Raw genomic sequence first — 18,732 nt, forward strand, 5'->3', positions numbered from 1 at the left:
TGATTGCATCTCGAATGGATCCTGAATGTTTCAAGTTAAATGCTGTAAAAAATATTTGGGGGACAACTGAGGAAATCTGAAGACGAACGGGAGGCAGCCTGTTTACAGTCAGAGCACACACAAGGAGGGCACAAGAGCCTGGCAGGATAGGACAGGACCCATGTGAGGAGGCATCCAAACAGAGCAGCAGCCCACAGGAAAGGGAGATGGTCTTCATTCAAGAGAATGGGAGCAAAACAGTAGATAAGATAATGGGAGGCTGATTTCCTACTGCTGGAGAAAGGAGAGGCTGATATGAAAAGAGGAAAAATCTAGAATGAACCCTGTGGTAGTAGACAGGAATTGACAGTATTGGTGTGAGGGGCACCTGGCTGGCTCAGTCAGTGGAGCCTGACTTTTGATCTCAAGGTCGTGAGTTTGAGCCCCACTTTGGCTTTGGAAGTATTGGTGTGGGGTCAAGGTTTTCACTGTAGATGTAAATGTATGTGTAAATACCCTAGTTCCGTCCACTGAGCCAGGGAGTAGGGGAACCCTAGTTGTGATGATCATACCCAGAACCCAGATCAGAGCTCTAGGCAGCATTTCCCACTAAAAGGACCCAGTCTTCACTGGAGATGACTAACCACAGGACTGAATAAGGAAAAGAAAGAGATGGGCCAGAAACTCTAAAAGTGCTCAAAAGTTGCCAGAAAATGTCAAAAGAACACAAAAGTCAGCCGGAAGAGGTTCCCAAGTACAGGAAAATTGGAGTTTTGAACTAAATAATGATACAACCAGATTATAACCCATTGAATAAAACAGAGATCTGAACGTACATTGATACAAATATATAAATGAATAAAAAAGGGAGACGAGAGAGCTCTTCTGTGTTTTAGAAAGTCAACTAACAAATGTGGATGAAATGATGGAATTAGAAAATCAACATTTGGTGAGTATCACAGCAGTAACTCAGGCAAGAAAAATCAATGATGATAAAACCAGCGGGTGAGAGAGAGTTGAGAAGTGGGGTTTTACATGGTCTCAAAGTGTCTCCCCGGAGGACACCGTGGTAATCAAGTGACAAAAGTGAACACCGTAAGTACTGGGACAAATGGGGACAAACTGGGACCTCTGGGCAGAAGGCAGTGGGAAGAAGTCTGGATCAGTTCTGTGAAATTCAGCCAAAAATTCACCACCTGGGTCTAATCAAGAGGGAAACCCAAACTGGAAATCAAGATGGCTGCCCTTGAATTATAAGAAGTGTCAAGGTCATGGGGCACCTGGGTGGCTCAGCCTGTTAAGCATCCAACTTCAGCTCAGGTCAGGATCTCACAGTTCGTGGGTTCAAGCCCTGTGTCGGGCTCTGTGCTGACAGCTCAGAGCCCGGAGCCTGCTTCAGATTCTGTGTCTCCCTCTCTCTCTGCCCCTCCCCTGCTCATGCTCTGTCTCTGTCTCTCAATAATAAATAAAAGTTAAAAAAAAAAGTTTTAAGAAATGTCACAGTCATGAAAGTCAGGGAGAGACTAAGAAACGGTGGCAGAGTAAAGGAGGCTTGGGGGGATCTGACAACGGAGTGACCCTGCATGAGGTCTTCTGGCCAGAGATGACATCAGTGGGACATGGGGGAACAGACACACAGGAGGTCTTTGGACTAGTCTTGCAACATTTATATGTTCAAAATTGTTTCAAAAAAATAAATAAATAAAAAGAATTATGCACATCATCTCTTCTTGGAAGATCTTCGGAGCCTACCCAGTGTTGCCTCTGGGCCTGGTGCAAACTCTGCCTGTTTAGTGTCAAATAATCTTACTGTGCGGCCTGGGCCTTACTCATTTCTATTTCTCTAGAGCTTAGCCCAGAACATTGGAAGCACTCAGCAGGTGTCTGCAGAATCGGTGTTCTGATTCTGAGACTGGCCGGCGTATCCCCGGACATGCTGACTGTTGGTAAATTCCTGCAGATACTAAGTTCGAATACGCCTCTCTGCAAACCCGAGAGCATCTGTCTGCCCTGGCAGCAATGAGCTGCGTGTCCTGGACAGCATCCTGCTTCTGAGGGGCACACTGTCTTGAGATCACAGGCTCCAAGGAGCAGCGCTCTTGCCTCATTGCTTTACAGAGAACAATGGCTCCTGTTTGTTTAATCCCAGCCCATTGTGGCAGCCTTGACTGCACAGAGCTCACTCGTGATTCATGTGAATGTCACTTGAGCTCCCAGAGGTTTGCAGCCATAATTCAACATTTGTTAATAGCCACTTAAAATGTCCCTGAAATAGCTAACAGGCCCAGGGGATGGAAGGTGTTCTGCTAAGAAATCATTCCAGGAAGGCAGAAGCAGCCTTGGCCCAAACTTTAGAAGACACTGTTACTTCCAGTTCATGGAGATACTTCTCTCTCCGCACGCCGCCTCCTCACACTCCACGAAGAGAGGGACAGACACCAGGGAGAAGGAAGGAACCTGGAATCCCTACATCACAGAGCCCTGTTGCAGCCACTTCTGCTCTAGAGAGATGTCCCTCGACTGCCATATCTGGTGGGGGGTGGGGAACACAAGAGAACACAGTGCAGAGGATCGCACTGGAAAGCCTTAGTTTAAAGAACAGACAGGAATGGGGCGCCTGGGTGGCTCAGTCGGTTGAGCGTCCGACTTCGTCTCAGGTCATGATCTCACGGTCCGTGAATTTGAGCCCCGCGTTGGGCTCTGTGCTGACCGCTCAGAGCCTGGAGCCTGTTTCAGATTCTGTGTCTCCCTCTCTCTCTCTCTGCCCCTTCCCGGCTCATGCTCTGTCTCTCTCTCTCTGTCTCAAAAATAAAGACGTTAAAAAAAATTTTTTTTTAATTACAGAAAGGAAGAAACAGAAGAACAGAGTCCTGGAGGAGCAGTCAGCAGGTTTCCACATAGGTGGAAATGGCAAGAGGAAGAAACTCACATGGGTTGAGGTCTACCGTGCCATACTCCACAAATGACTGAAGTCTCCCCAAACCAAACTGAGTATTTGTCCAACTCATGTGCGATTGCAGGATCTGAATCCAGACGGTCTTGCTCCGGAGCCCAGTTCTTCACCACCGTACTATTCTGCCACCTGCAAATGTGTCCATCACAGCACACCCAGCCTGGATGTTCAAGTTCAGGTCGCTGGTTCGGAAGCAGACGCTGCAGCCCCCAGACCGAGCTCTAGCCACCTGGTTCCTTAAACACAGCTGTGTCTCCTGAGGCTGTCATTTCTGCCCCCCGGAGTCAGATTTCAAGTGGGGAGGTGGAGGCAGAAAGAGCGGGCAGGGCAGAATCACATCACATCCGATAACTGCCACTCGCTTCCTAGGGTCAGACCCCTGAGCTCCTCCTTTGGCAACTTGGACAGATCCCAAGTGTCACCCTGGCAAGAGGAGACTTTTCAGGCTTCTAGACTTTCCTGAAGAGGGTGCTGTGGGATCGCTTGGCACCTCCACCTGTGCGTGCCGAACCAAGAGCCGGGCGGCCTTCCTGCTCTGCTTCAGCTCTGGCAGCGACCAAGCTTCTGGCTCCCAGGGGAGGATGCAGGTAAGTTGAGGCACCTTGCACCTAAATCCAACTCTTTTGAGCTGGAGAACTGCTGATGAACGGCCTGACTTCACTCGGTTTGGCGCAGTGCAAATAAGCTTGATGTCTCACAGAAAACACCCCAAGGAAATCAAAAGGCATGACTCCCATCCCCAATGGTGACACTTTCCTGCTGAGTGACCCCGTGCCCGTCACTAAACTTCTCTGAGCCTTATTTATGTTCAACGGTGAAACAGACACACTGTTACCTTATCCAGTTTCAGCATTCTGGTGAAGATCAAATAGCATCTTCTAAAGAAAGCAGCAAGGATCTAGATTATCTGGTTCAAATCTCAATTCTCCCAATTCTTAGCTAAGTGACATCAGTCTTATCATTTAACCTTTCTGAGCCCCCATTTTTTCCATACAAAAAAAAGAGCTACGAATATCATATAATTCACAGAGCTCTGGCGAAGTACTTACGTTAGAACAGCACCTAGATATATGATGTGCTCAGAAAATGTTAGCCACTTACAGGCTTTGTAAACATGGGGTGACCCAATGAGAGGAATTCTATTTCTGACATAGTTGTAAGTGTCTCCAGTAGCTTACAGCCACCAGTAATGGCAGGCACTGGGTGCCTGGCTTGACTACAGACTCATTCCCCGTACTCTTGACACCTGCTGATGTCAGTATGGACTTCCCAAAAAATCTTTTCACTCTTGGATTCTCCCATCACTATGCTTTACCCCTGGCTCGTCTTAGTAATAATGAAAATAACAACAGCAACAAAGTAGATGGTGCTGTGCATCTGGCCCAGAGCTGAAGTTTCCTTTCTATCACTTCGTTCAATGACTGCGAGCAATCCTTTAAGGCAAGTGCCAGGATTATTGTTACTGAAGACAGGGGGACACTGAGGTCTGGAGAGGGTAAATACTTTGCCCAAGGTCGTTACTAAGCTCTGTTTTTGACTCCCGGAACCCTTCACTTCTGACACCAAATGCGTGGGTTTCCCCTCACACCAAGCAATTCTGATACCGACTCCCCAAAGTTTGTGCAGGACCCCACGGGTTAAGGGCTCAGTCCCATGAGACTGCCCCCCACTTCAGGTGCCAGTCATGAGTCCAAGTCACCCACACTTCTGACCAGTTAGCTATACATCAGAGACTCCCACAACCCCCTCCTCGGGTTCATAAATTTGTTAGAATGGCTCACAGAAACTCAGGAAAAGTGTATTTACTGGTACTGCTTTATTTATAGGAGACAATTCAGGTTGTATCCAAGATATGGGGGAGGGGCACAGAGCTTCCATGCCCCTCCCCCAGGCACGCCACCCTCCCAGCACCTCCCAGAAGCACTCGGAATCCCCTCATTTGGAGATTTCTGTGGAGGTTCCATTACACCGGCACCTGGAAAGCTGGATTAAATCACTGGTCACTGGTGATTGACTCAACCTCCAGCTCTCTCTCTTCTCACTCACATGGTTGGTCCCTCTGGCAACCAGCCTCCAACCTAAAAGCTATCTGGGGGGCCCCCAAGAGTCACTTCATCAGCATAACATCAGGTATGGTTGAAAGGCTCTTCATATGCATAGCCAAAGATGTGCCTCTCACCCAACCCCTCAGGAAATTCCAAGGGCTTTCAAAGCTCTTGTACCAGGAACCAGGAATGAAGACCAAATACATATTTCTTATTAATCAAGAAATCACAGTCACACGAGCCTGGTGCATACACCTACCCGACACGCAATACCATGATTATACCACAGAGCTAAGATATCTCATTATGTCATTATCTCAGGTGCCAAAGCCCCTTCATCTTTCCAACATTTGCCACAGTCCCCTGGTGCTCTTGGGCAGGGCATCCTCTGGGCCCTGCCCTGGCATCAGCCTCCTTCCCAGCCCCTGTAGCTGGGTCTATCTCTACCCCCCAGCCACCCCAGAGTCATCTCTAATCCATATACCTCCCAGTCTCCCCAGACTCCACATGGAACCAGGCCAGACCAAACCACCCCAAGATCTGCTCTCTAGGTTTGGATCTAGAGCCTAGAATTTATGACAAATTCCTCTGGGAACTGCTTCTCAAGGAAGGCATGCACACTCACTTTGGGAGGCCAGCTCTTTGAACAGCCACCCCAAGCCCTGGCTACCAGCACCCACACACTTCCTGTCTGAAGGAACTGCGTATCCACTCTCTCCTCTATAAGGACTGTCCCCCAGCACCCTCTTATTCCCGGCTTCAGAAACACTTAGCATCAGCACTACACAGTATTGGGAAATAGAGTGGTTCTGCAGGCTGTGTGAGCTGGCTTGCATCTATTATCCATTCTTTCCAAAGCCAAAGGCCAATGGCCCTCACCTCTGACTTCAAATATCTGTTCAGGAAGGAAATAAATCAAAGATGCTCAGCTTTGGAAGTAACTTTAGAGGCCAGTAAATCCAACTCTTCACTTGACATTGATCTACCTCCACAGCACTGCCAATAAGCAATTGTGTAGCCTCGGCTGGGGCTGATGACAGGGCACAGGTACTCTAACCTCCCGGGAGAGCTCCCTCCAATCAGCAGGTAGCCACCTCTCTGAACTTCTGTCCCCCACCCCCAACTGCTGTTAGCTCTGCCCTTGGCCTTGCACAAAGAAAGCTTTATTCCTGTTCCTTAGGCCTGCCTTCCAAGGGTTTGAGGAAAGCAACTGCCTTGCCTTGGGTCACCTACTTCCCTCTTCAGGCTATTGGTCTCAGTTCTTTCCTTCACTCCTCATCACTCATGGGTTCTGTGACCTACGAGGAGCATCACCCTTGGTCAGCCAAACATCGCTGACCACCTCCTGCTTTAGAGATGGGCCCGAGCCACTGCCACCACGGAAGGCTCCTCCCTGTGGCTCAAAGCCAGGCTGATGCACATCCAGGAAGAAATGGCAGCAAGGGCTGGCTGGGGGAGGGGCATGGGAAAGGGAGGTTTTCAGAGAGAGCAGAACTGGGAAAAGATGAGAATTCAGGTGTTGGTGAAGGTGTGAGCTAGAATGTGAGCAGCTGGGGGTATGCAGCAGCTGAGAGACTAGGGATAGCTCAGCTCTTAGGATATGGGCAGCTTTGGGAAGGGGTTTCCTTGGACCAGAAGGTCCAAAGAAGGACAAACCAGCTGCACCCAGTGGTATGAATCCTGATTGGACAGATGATCATTTGAATTACAAATATATAAATACATAAACATATATATATATATGTGTGTGTGTGTGTGTGTGTACATATATATATACTTATATATAAGTAAATAGAAATATAAATATAAATGTAAATATAAATATAAATGTAAATATATGTCCCCTGGAAATTGTTACAGGCCCCAGCTGAGGACACAGATCCAGAAAGTTCAAGTCTTAAAAGACTTTCGAAACCGATACTTCCTTCTTTCCAAGGCAGACATAGGTCCATATGCCTGGGTGGTTCTCCATGTTACCAAACAGATGGAGAAGCTAAAACTCACCAACACATAGGTCATAGTCCCTGGCGGGGACTGAGATGGGGTTTCTCCTCCAGGGGATTTACTGAGGGAATGACGTCAGGAAGAGCCTGGAAGGGAGGGAGGCATGCAGGATACCGGCAAGGGAGAAAAGGTAAGCAAGGATGTTGAAACCACAGGAAAATTCCAGCTCAGCCTGATCCCATGGGAAGCTCTGGAGTGTCAACCGTCAACCATAATTGGTTCCATCTTGAGGCAAGATGGCTGGCAATTTGTACTCCTGGGTCAATTAGTCGCTGGCCGTCGGCTGCCCCCAGGCGGCATGGAGGTGAATAACTTCCCAGAGATCTCCAGGAGTGGCAGTGCCATTGGTACAGATATGAGTGGTCAGGAGTTGTACTGCTCACATCAGCAAAGGGGATTTGGGCAGCATCTTCCAAGGGTGCCCTTGCTAATTCATGCATGCACCGCCGCTCACAAGCACAGGACTAGTGGGATGGAAACTTCCAGTCACACCTACAGGCTGCAGCCAGACACATAATGGCTCATGGACAGGATTTTGAGAGTAGGGTTTGTGCCTCCCTTTACCCCACTACAGCCAGTCAGTGTTTCAGCTTCCACTTGCAGATCTATCTAAATAAAACAAACAAATAAATGGATAAATGTGTCTGTTTGAAGAAAAAAGCACCAGCTCCCTCCACCAAATATAAAAGTCGTAGCTTCAGGTAACAAATGTGGGATCAGAAAAATAAATGTTGGCTATGTTTTATTGCATTTAGACTTCTAGAGGTTGGCCTTTGGAATCACCGGGTTCAACCCCCTGATTTTATAGACGAGGAAACTGAGGCCCACAGAGGCTAATTACCTTGCCCAAGGTTGTACAACTCAATCAACAGAAGTCAATTAAATCCAAATACATTCCTTCTGTGTTTCATGCTTTATTTCTTGAGTATAAATTTCCATGATCACTAAGGTAATCAATACAGAATGTACCTGAGTCATGAGAAAATAAGTACTGGGAAATAGAAAGATGCTTTAGCACCCAGGGGATGTGACTTTTTGGAATGTTCTTCCCCAATAAAGCCCAACATGATCAACAGGCTTCTATCACATGCTTCAGATTTTTCAAATAATAAACATGCGTGTCTGGAAGCATCTGCTACCCAGTAACCACTCAGGCCAGGCGGAATGGACTAGTTTTCAGTCCACAGCAAGGGAGAAATGTGATATATGGAATTTCACACTTGCAGGGGTTATGATGTAGGCCATCCGTTTCAGGTTATAATAGATTGTGAGTCCAATGACCCTGCAGTCCGGCTTGCTATTTCAACCCAGTTCCATCAAACATAAACACGCAGACAAAAAAAGAGAAAACACCCAGCATACTTTCAGGTATCACTAGACCTGGGTGGTATATTTTTGGTCTGATGGAGAACACGGGATTCTTGCTTGGCACTTTGAAATATGAACTGTTCTACGGAGCAATAGCTCTGACAGCAAACTTGATGCTAAAAGCTGCCAATTCAGTCTTCGGGGGATTTTTTTCAATGGGATCCCATGTCAGCTCTTCTTCTAGGCATCCGCGGCAAACTAGGATTCACTTTGCAGAAAATTTTCTAGAACTCATCTCTTCATTAAGGGAAGGACTTTCTGTAGAGAGGAAAAGGGAAGCCCTGTAGAGAGGGGGAAAGGACCAATTACCAATTCAATAAGCTCTCGGGTAGCCTTCCTTCATCAGCCACTCTGGAGGTCTAAGAGCTCCCAGGGACAGAGGCACAGACACACAGACTCTCCCCCACCAGCAGCTAAGCACTAAGTGGCCTGTGCAGTAACATCAGCTTTTCTCTGCAAGTAGATGGTGTGGGTCATTATCACAGTCAGCTCCCGGTCACTGCCCCAGCCATCCAACACATCAGAGAGAATTCAGTACACCCCTGAAAACTTGTTTTCCAGGGAGCCGCAACCTAAAGTAATACAGACCGGAACCAGCTCCACGGAAAACCGCTCACTTAGCTTGGCAGGGGTCGCCTCTCCAAGGACACGGCAAATGCTCACAAAACTTCCAGGTATCTTAAGGAGTAAAGGTGCAATTTAGACGTAGTGCCCAGAGACTTTACAGGTGATGGGGAGTTAGGCTCCACACGGTGGACTGAGGCAGGCAGGAATGTTCTAAGCAAAGAGAACCTCATGGTCTCCGTGGTCCATGGTCCATGGTCCTCATGGTTCCTCATAGTCCTAAAGTTGTGCCGCATCTAGAAACAGGGTCAGGCCTCAGTCGGGAGATCTAATTTAGTGTCAGTGAACACATCTGTGGTTCATCCTAGCAAACATGCAACAAACAGTGGGGTCAAGATGGCTTCAGGTAAATGCACAGCTAGACTGTCAATAAAGTGCCATTGAAGGAGAGTACGTGGTGTTCAGTTGTGAACCTAAAATCCAAGAAGGCTGAATTAAGAGGGGTGGTTTCCACTCGCTCCCACAAATTATCCCTGGTGCTTCTGGCAGATAAGACAAAACACGTCTCACAAGAGGGGTATTGATTGGACATCTCTTTGGATTTTTTTGTTTACTTTTGAGAGAAAGAGAGAGAGAAAGTAGGGAAGGGGCAGAGAGAGGGAGACACAGTGTCTCAAGCAGGCTCCAGGCTCTGAGCTGTCATCACAGAGCCCGAGGAGGGGCTCAAACCCACAAACTGTGAGATCATACAGACCCCGATGCAGAGCTTGAACTCAAGGAGTGCGAGATCATGACCAGAGCCGAAGTCGGACACTTAACTGACTGAGCCACCCAGGTGCCCCAACATACCTTTGGATTTTACTTTCACTCTGAATGGACCTTTAAGGGCATCTTTAACACCCCGGATGCTACCCTGGGGACCCAAGAAGAAGAGAGCTAGCTGACACTGATCAGAAGTGTGCTGCACATCAGACAAGGCACCACATGTACAGAAGCTGTGATCCCAGGCACGAAGGTACACAAACACGCACACATTATGTGACCGGATGGAGCTATTCCCAAATGCCAAAGTAATACATGTAATTATGTCCGGGATGCTACCATAGGCAATTTTCTTGTTCCTTCCTTACTCCTTCCCCACACTGCCCAAGTTTTCTCCAATGAGCATGAACTGTTTCTGTCATCAGAAAGTGCGGTATGATAATAATTTTTAACAATGAGACATGCCATCCTGGTGTAGGTGGGATCCTAGATACCTACATCATAAAAGGAAGCTGAGAAAAATGGCCGTATCAGCTATAGTGTCACCTTAGCTTCCAATAACTTTAATCCCCCTTAACATACTCTGAAGACACACTTTGAGAGCTTACCATGTGCTAAGCAGTTCCAAGTCTTGAGAATAGAAGGTCAGTAAAGACATCATGTCTTACAGGGAAGAGAGACAGAAATAGGCAATGTCTAAAAATTATCACTGGTTAAGGAATTCAGGTATTAAATTAAATCATCTCTGAGGTCTCTTCTAGCGTAAACACTTTCTGCGTGTAATGCTAGGAAAGGCACAGTGAGCGCTCTGACAGACGAATATGAGCCAAGATGCTTTTTCAAAGACAGAGGAGGAAGAGATTCATTTAGATTACGGTCATGGGGAGAGGGACCGGCAATGATTTCCTGGAGAAGGCTACAGAGATATTAGAGCTGGATTTTAAAGGAGGAGTAGGATTTAAATGAATAGACGTGGAGAGAGAGGTGGGAGAGCAAAAAGTAAGTAAGGCCCACGAGCAAAGGATTCTGGGTCCGTTTGGGAAACAGAAGGCAACTGTTTAATCAGCAACTGTCTGCAGGATGTATGCAGAGAACGTGTTTGAGGAGACAAGATGCCTGCTCTCACCTAGCTCCCCATCTAGAAAGGGTTGGGAAACGAGCTGTGAGCTCTCAGATGACAAGGAACTGGTCTGGCTTTATAACCGCTGCATAGCAGGTGTCCTCTCTGATGGATAAAGGGACGACTGAAGGAACACGCGGTAACATGCCACACTGTGATAAAAACACTACGCCTCGTATGGAGGTCACTCCACGCTTCTCGGGGCTTGGGGGGCACGAGCTCCCCGGGGTGAGATTAGTAGCCATGAGCTGGTTCGTGGAAGCCAAGATGGTGTCTAGGCAGCAGAACTGATATGGACCAAAGCGCTGAAAAATGTGAAGGTTTGACTACTGTGAAAATTACAAATCCCACCATCACAGCAGTCGCCTGTGCTCTAAAGCTGGTGGTGAGTCACGGTAAGGAGGAGTGGGAAGAACACTGGCCTGGAGTCAAGAGAGCCAACGTCTAGCACAGGCTCAGTCATACTCCTGTGGGACACGAAGCAAAGCAAGGGGCCTGCCCTGTACGCACCAGGCTTGGGCCACTCACTGGCTGCTGTCGCACTTTACCTCCCTGAATGGGTGCAGCTCCCAGTGGCAGGTATTATTGTTTCTATTTTAAAGTTGGGGAAGGGTGCCTGGGTGACTCAGTAGGGTTAGGTGCCTGACTTTTTATTTTGGCTCAGGTCATGATCTCACGGTTTGTGGGATCGAGCTCTGCATCAGGATCTGTGCTGACAGTGCGGAGCCTGCTTGGGATTCTCAATTCTCTCTCTCCCTCTCTTCCTAACCCACTCACGCTCTCTCTCTCTCTCTCTCTCTCTCAATCAATCAATCAATAAATAAATAAATAAATGGAAAGTGAGGTTAGGGAACTTGCCTACGATTACACAGCAAATGGGGGTACAGTTAGAACTCCAACTCTTCTCTCCCCAAAGCTCACCATCTTCGTGCACCTGCTGCTCATGTAATAAGAAATATTGAGAGGTTGGGTGCGGATCCGCCAGCCTTGGGCAGGAATTCCAGTGAGAGTCCTAAACCCTCACCTCTACATCTCTGTAATGCTATGCGATGTAGATGAAGAAGATCTAACAAGATCTCGTTGTGGAGAGACCTTTCTTTCAGTAAGGAAAGGTCAATGAAAGAAATCTCAAATTTAAAGCGCAAACACATACAATTACGGACATCAAATTAAAAGTGCCAACTGAAGGGTCATTTGCATTCCTGAACCTGGAGGCAGATGAACCCCAATGTGATGAGCAGAGAAACAGCGTGAAACAGTCACGTGCTAGTCACAAACAATGGAATTGCCACCTGTCTGTCACAGTTAGCTATTGAACCCAGCTGTGACCTCCGCTCCAAGCAATCCCATTTACACAAGGCTGGGCTTTAACCCTGGGCTCCAAACACCTTGCGGCCACCTCCACCCCCCCCGCCCCCGTTTCTGCTCACAGCGTTACTCATCAGCTGACTCCTACGGTGGGCTGCAAACAGGGCAGGGGGGCTGGACAATAATAATCCCCTGCTAACACGGAGAGCAGCCCCGCCTTACATCTGCACAATGTACAAAAGGACATTTACATGCATTGTCTCACATTCCTCATCCCCCAACAACCCTGTGAGTTACAAAGTCACGTATTACTACCAGATGTTACAGCGAGCAAGTTGAGGCCTAGAGAGGACATAAAATATGACCCAGGGAATAAGCTAGAAAATGATGGAGCTGTGATTCAAACCTCCTCAAGCCAAGAGGTTGTTCCTAACCTTATCCTTAGATCACCCACCACCATGGCCAGAGACACCCCATCCAGATCTCCCTCCTTCCACCTGAGGTCAGCATGGCAAACGCCCCCCCCCCCCCGCCCCCGCCCCAAGCAGGCACTACGGAAGTAAGTCCCATTCGGCTTTCCCAGGAAGGACAAATACATGCCTATCTGCATTCAGATTGTCCCAGATGAGGGCTAAGAATGTACCTGCATGAGCATGGAACACACCTGTATACATGGTGGTGAGAATTCCACACCTGGCTTCTTGGGACTTTTAACCTCCACAAACAGCCTTCCCCTCTGCTAGAATCATGGCTCATTCACTAATTAAAGGGTATTACGCACTTCATTGCACACCAGCTAAGAACTTGGAATAAGAGCTTATGCAAAAGCATTAGTCCTGGAGACAGCACTAGGTATGTTTTATAGAAAAAGAAAAACGGAAAAAGCGATCCACCTGGGACATCCCCTCCCCCATACTTAACTTCTCTAATAAGTCAGCCACCGCATGTAAAGAAAGAAGCCACTCAGCATGGGAAAAACCCAGGCAGGGCCTAATAAATAAGCCAAATGGAGAGGGATGAGCAGCGGAGAGATGGAATGGGCAAGAAGGCCAGTGAACTGACTTCCCCCATCAGCAAGGTTCCCTGCCCTCTTCCGGTGCAAGAGCCCCAGAATCAGCATACTATACCCCAGACTAAAAGGTACAGGGGTATAAAGGGGGAGTGGGAAGGATTACCCCTCACTGCAAGGTCTTGGAACAAACCTGGTGCCATGTCCCCTCTCACAGAGGCTCAGCATGGCTTCCCACTGTGCTCAGAGGGTGAGAAAGGTCAGCCATCCACTTGGGGCCTCCTCCAGGTTTCCTCGAGTGGATGCCCTTTTTGACACTGCCCAAACAGCTGGGAGATCCAGCCCCGAGGTTCATCCCCCTTTCGGTGCTGGGGGAGGTCACACATTGAGGGTCAGTCCAAGGAGGGACACCCGGCCAGATGAGCCCTGGACTTGCTGAGGACAGCAGATAATGACATACCACTTACTATTTCATAAACCATATCCACAAGCACCTTTACTATTTGAGAGACATCTTGGAGAGGTCAAAGGCTCAGGTAAGGCTCTAAGGCCTGATCTTTGGTCTCCTGGGACTCCGGGGCCTCCAATTATGGGCTAAGTGCAAAACATCAACTGTGGGCCAAAGAACCTTTACTTGGAAATGGAACTTGATCATGAACTGAGAGGAAACCACTAGTTGGACACGCAGTGACGAGGGTGCTTGAGATCTCGGTCCGGGGTCTGCTACCGCAGTTTCTCTGAGTGTGTTCCGGGTACGTTCAGGCAGACAGAGGAACAGCTGAGTGCATTTTTGAGCTGCAAGGTGCAGTGGTGAAGCTGAGCGTTGCCACGGCACTAGAAAGCACGGGGTGGGATACAGGGATGGTTTCAGCCTCTGAGAATGAGGCATCGTCCCCTCCTCTCTCAAGCCACCTAGACCATCGTTTGTGCATGAAATGTATGAGAGTCGTTTGCTCCGTTCAGAAGGGCTTCCAGTAAGGCCGGTCCCTTCCTCCAGTTCAGACCCCCTTCCCCTTTCGTATAAATGCACTGCCACTGCTTTTGCTGTGCTCTTCCTCACAGTGTTTGAAACGGATGGTAAAAACAGCTCCCCCAGGAAACAGAGCTCTATGGGATGCCCCCCACCCCCGGCACTGTGGGCTTTTCCAGAATCACAGCTAACTGCAAGCACAGAGGCTGCAGACAGAAACTGGTTATGGCATTAACTGGTTATGGCAGAAACTCAGAGCAAGAGGCCAGCAGGCAGTGGACCTGAGAGCGGGTGGAGAATGGGTGCACTACCAGCAAGGTGGGGCATGTCTTAATTAGGCACAGGGCCCCGGACAAGTGCTGGTGACAGAGCCCATCCAGTTCCTTTGCAACTGCTGCACCTGTCATCCAGAACCTACCATTGCAATTTGGCTCAAGGCTCGGAGACTCAAAAGCTCTGGCTTCTCCCTAAGGCAGCTATGGGAGAAGCAGCCACCCTGGGCTTCTGGAGGGTCCCACAGCCCCTGAGGCCCCAGACCCGCCTGGAAGCAAGGAGGCGTGCGTAGCTGCAGTCTCACCCCCTTATGCCAAGTTATGCCTAGCAGCCCACTAACTGGGCAAACGGAGAACCCTGGCAGCGACAGCTCTCCTCCCATCCTTTCTCTGCCCCTCCAGGAAGCCCCATCCTGAACGTGAGCCACATCCCCCTCTGCCTTTCCTCTTTACTCAGCTCCACACTCCTCCTCCAGGCTTTCCAATCCCACAGCTGCTCGCCCCCTCCCCACACCACTCCTCTGGCATCCACGTTGTTAAGCGACTGCACAGGCAGCAGCCCGAGCCTTTGAGTTTCAAGCCGAAGCTCCCAGACAAGGCAGCCTGGACCGCCTCGCCCTCACAGGCATCTCCCTGACCGTCCTCCTACACACAGGCCTCCACTTACACGCTCCTCTTGGGCCCAAGCACCCTGGACATCTCTTTGCTTCCGACCTGCCAGCAGACCAGATGGAGACCGGGGGGTCCCCCGCCCCCGACTCTCCTCTCCCCACACGGAGCTCGGAATCCACGCAAGAAAAGGAAGCACAGAGACTTCCACCCCTGTGAGCATCACCTGCTCCAGCAAGCTCCCAAAGCCACTGATAGCACCCAGGCTGTCTGGGGCCCCACACCCCCTTCTCTGGCAGCTTCAGCTCCAGCCCAGCCCACAGGATGCAGTGCCTGATGCCACTTCCGAGCAGAGAAAGAGACAGAGAGGGGGGAAAAAATGCCACCTCGTCAATGACAAGCTGTTCCAATCACACAGCTCAGCGACCAAGTGCCCCAGACAGCGGACAGCTCAGGCCTCCTCCCTCTAGTTGGGAGGAAGCCAGCTCAGCACATCTGGGGAAGCGATCCCCCACCGCAGGCCCCCTGCTCGCCCTCCACACCTGACCAGACCACACTGCCCCATCCTGGCAGGCACACCGCTCCAACCAGTTCCAACAACTCTGGCCAACTACCCTCCTGGCCTTCGACTCAGGCACCACGCTCTCTCCTGCTCCGGGGAACGCGGAGACCCCAGCGTGGCACTTCTCAAGAGAACCATGCGCAAAAGTGAGCTGAAAGCCAAGTACTCACGGTGGTGAAGTCCTGGTGGCCGCACTCCTGCCCTTTGAACTTGCAGTAGAGCATCATATCCTTCAGGTCGTGGCCCACGCGATGCAGGAACTCCAGCATGCTGAACTGCTTGGGTTTGTAGTGTTTGAAGTTGGCCTTCTGCCGCAGGGCCTCCAGGACCGTGGGGTCTGCCAGGTGCGGGTCCGGGATCTGCAGGTTGACGTCGAGCAGGGCCAGCAGCTCCCCGGCGTGGTACAGGTCATTGGTGGTCAGCCTGGAGAACCGGAAGCCGTTGAGGTTGCAGAGGGTCACGGCTGGGAAGACCAGGCTTTGGGCCACCACCTCATCCACCTTGGTGACGTGCTGGTAGGAGAGGTAGTAGGACACTCTCTCGGAGCTCTCCACCAGCAGCAGGCCCAGGGAGCCCACGAAGGCCACGGCCCAGAGCACACGCCGGATGGTCATCGGCCCATACACGAAGATGTGGCGGATGCCGTGGAGGGTGGAGGTGTTGGCGAAGATGTGGATGCTAGAGGGCTGCAGGCTGCCCTCGCTGGGGCTCTCTTTGAGGTCCATGGGGACCCTGTGCAGTTCCGTAACTGGCTTCAGGTTGATCCAATTTCGGAGAAGAGTTCCCAGTCCTCGGGCTCTGCTTAAACCTTGACGTTCAAGGGAGAGAACACGGCAAGGCAAGCATCAGGCCAGACGCCTGGAGTTTATCCTGGGAGCCCAGCCGCACGCTGCCAGGGGTGAGTGTTTATATAAACCCATTCAAACTCTAGCTCCTGATTTTTTCCAGGCGATAAGGAGGGCTGGTTTTATTTAGGGAGACACCAAGGTGATGTGGAAGAGATGTGGGTGGGAAGGGAGAGCTTAGCCAATGGAAATAAAGTCCTCCCCCCTACACACGCCACTAGAGACAAGATTAAAAGCGAGAGCGAGGGAGAAAATGCTTCAAACAAGTCGCTCGGCAGCCCGGAGCCTGTTAGGCAGCGCATAATGCCCCGCGGTGAGCATCCCGGGGATGTCGCGCGGCCACGCTGATGCACTGCGGGCGGGCGCAGCGCGAGCCTCCCGAGCCGCCGCCGCGCCGCTCCGGACCCCGGATTCCGCTTCTCGCCGCCGGCCGCCGGCCCTCCTCGCCGCCTCCTCCGAGCCCCCTCTTTCGGGCGGAATTCCAAATGCCGGCGGGCCGCGGCCAGCGCCCCGGAGAGGGGGCAGCGCGCCACCGCGGACAGGCGCGGACCCGGAGCCTGGCAGGACGCGGGGGCTCCACGGGCCTCGCCTCTCCCCCGCCTCCCGGAAGTAAGGCGAGACCCAGAGGCCGCCGAGCGAGCCGGCCTCCTCCCCTCCCCCGCCACCCCCTATCCCGGGCTGCGAGGTGGGGGAGGCGGGGGAGACGGGGGGGGGGGGGGGGGTGAGCAGAGAGGCACGGGGGCGAGAGGCCGGGGGGAGGGGGGAACCCCCGCGAAAGTTTCTTTTTGGCCGTTTTGGGAGGAGCTAGTGGGAGGGGGGGCCGCCTTCGCTGAAGGTGGAGTGAGGACGTGACACCCCTCCCCGTAGATAGATGGCAGGGAGGCACTGGATAAACTCCCGAGAGCCAGGTGTGGGGGTGGAGGCAGAATTCCTTTGCTGGGATTCTGCTCCCGGGTCACACACACTCGGCCCGGGGCCCTCAGAGGGGAGATGCTGAATGTGCAGAAGGTAAGAAGCAACCCAGAAACCACAGTGCCTCTGCCACCGGCCGGCGGGAGGGGGACATTCCAGGGAGTGAGGAAGCCCCTCCGGAGACCCGGATAAGGAGCAACAAGTAGCCCCCACCCCACAGAGCCGCTGTGCTATCCCGAGGTTCTGTATCTGCAAAAGAAAGACAGCTGGGGTTCCAGGTAGGGCTGGCTGGCCCCCTTTGGGCTGTGTGTGTTCTGGCCCCCGGATTTGCCAGATGGAATCACAGCTGGAGATAGAGGTGGGGAGCATAGGACTGGGGTTTGAGCAGCCTACCTCCTTTTCCTGAAAATCCACTGGAAGTCAGCCCCTGCTAGGAGGTGGGTGTGGCTTGCCCCGAGCCAGGGATCAAATTGGTTGGAACCTATGGAGTCAGGGATGCTAAATCCTCATCAGGAGGAAAGGAACAGAAAGTTCCAGTGGCCAACCCAGTGCACACAGCCAAGCTGGGGCAGAGCCACATGGAGGCGCCTTGTTGAGCCAACCTGGTGTCCCCAGGGCACGCCAAGCTTAAATACTCCTTGGAAGGCATTTGAGAAGAAGGCAGCCTAGGGAATGTCCCTCCTGGATTGTATCTACTTCAAAATATTTCTCCATCCTATCTGCCCTAAACCAGACCCAAACAGAACAGAATCCGGATGCTCTCTGAGGCAATAAGCATGTGGCATTGAATTACTGATGTATTGATCCTGGGAGCTTACGGTGCGGAAGCATCGCAAGGAAGCACAAATGCCAGAGGGTACCCAACCTCATCCGTGTGCCACCTCCGAGGTCCCAGACCCCTGCCTAGACAGGCAGAGGGTCTTCAAAACAAGGGTGCCAAAATTAAGAACCTGTCATATGTCAAGACCTGTGTGAGCGTGTCTTATCTCACTTAACCCTTCCAACCGCCGTGGCAGGTATATGCTGCAATATCACCTCCAGTATACAGATGAGAAACTGAGACTCACAGAAGATGCCTCCACCAAGTTACACAGCTAATAAGTTCCAGAGCTGGGCCTTGAACTCAGGCATGCTTGCCTCCAAAACACAGGCTCAAAAAGCAAATCCAAACACTCCCTCCCAAATGTAGGAAGGGGCAAACATTTCTATCCCACTTCCCAAGTTACACACACACACACACACACACACACACACACACACTATGAACCACTTCCTCCTTCCACATACAGAAAGCAGCCCTATCCCTCCTCCCCACCAGGCCAATCAATCCCTGTTGTCCATTTTTTAGCTCAAGTCCCTCCTCCTACAGGAAGACTTCCCCCATGAATCTAATCTTGGCTCATCAGTTTGGTTAACAAGTGTGTTGAACTCCATCTGCACCACACCCTGT

At 50.9% G+C, this 18,732-nt stretch overlaps 1 protein-coding gene across 1 annotated transcript in view; it reads right to left on the reverse strand.

Annotated features, from left to right (window-relative positions):
* ASIC2 (acid sensing ion channel subunit 2) overlaps window positions 1–16,523 on the reverse strand; it is a 1,009,280-nt gene extending 992,757 nt beyond the window's left edge. Inside the window, exon 1 of the mRNA XM_043583693.1 lies at window positions 15,696–16,523. Coding sequence (XP_043439628.1) covers window positions 15,696–16,250 — 555 coding nt within the window. The 5' untranslated portion in view covers window positions 16,251–16,523. The remainder of the gene's footprint in view (window positions 1–15,695) is intronic.
* Window positions 16,524–18,732: the final 2,209 nt, after the last annotated feature.

This window comes from Prionailurus bengalensis, chromosome E1, assembly GCF_016509475.1.
Source record: "Prionailurus bengalensis isolate Pbe53 chromosome E1, Fcat_Pben_1.1_paternal_pri, whole genome shotgun sequence".
NCBI lineage: Eukaryota > Metazoa > Chordata > Mammalia > Carnivora > Felidae > Prionailurus > Prionailurus bengalensis.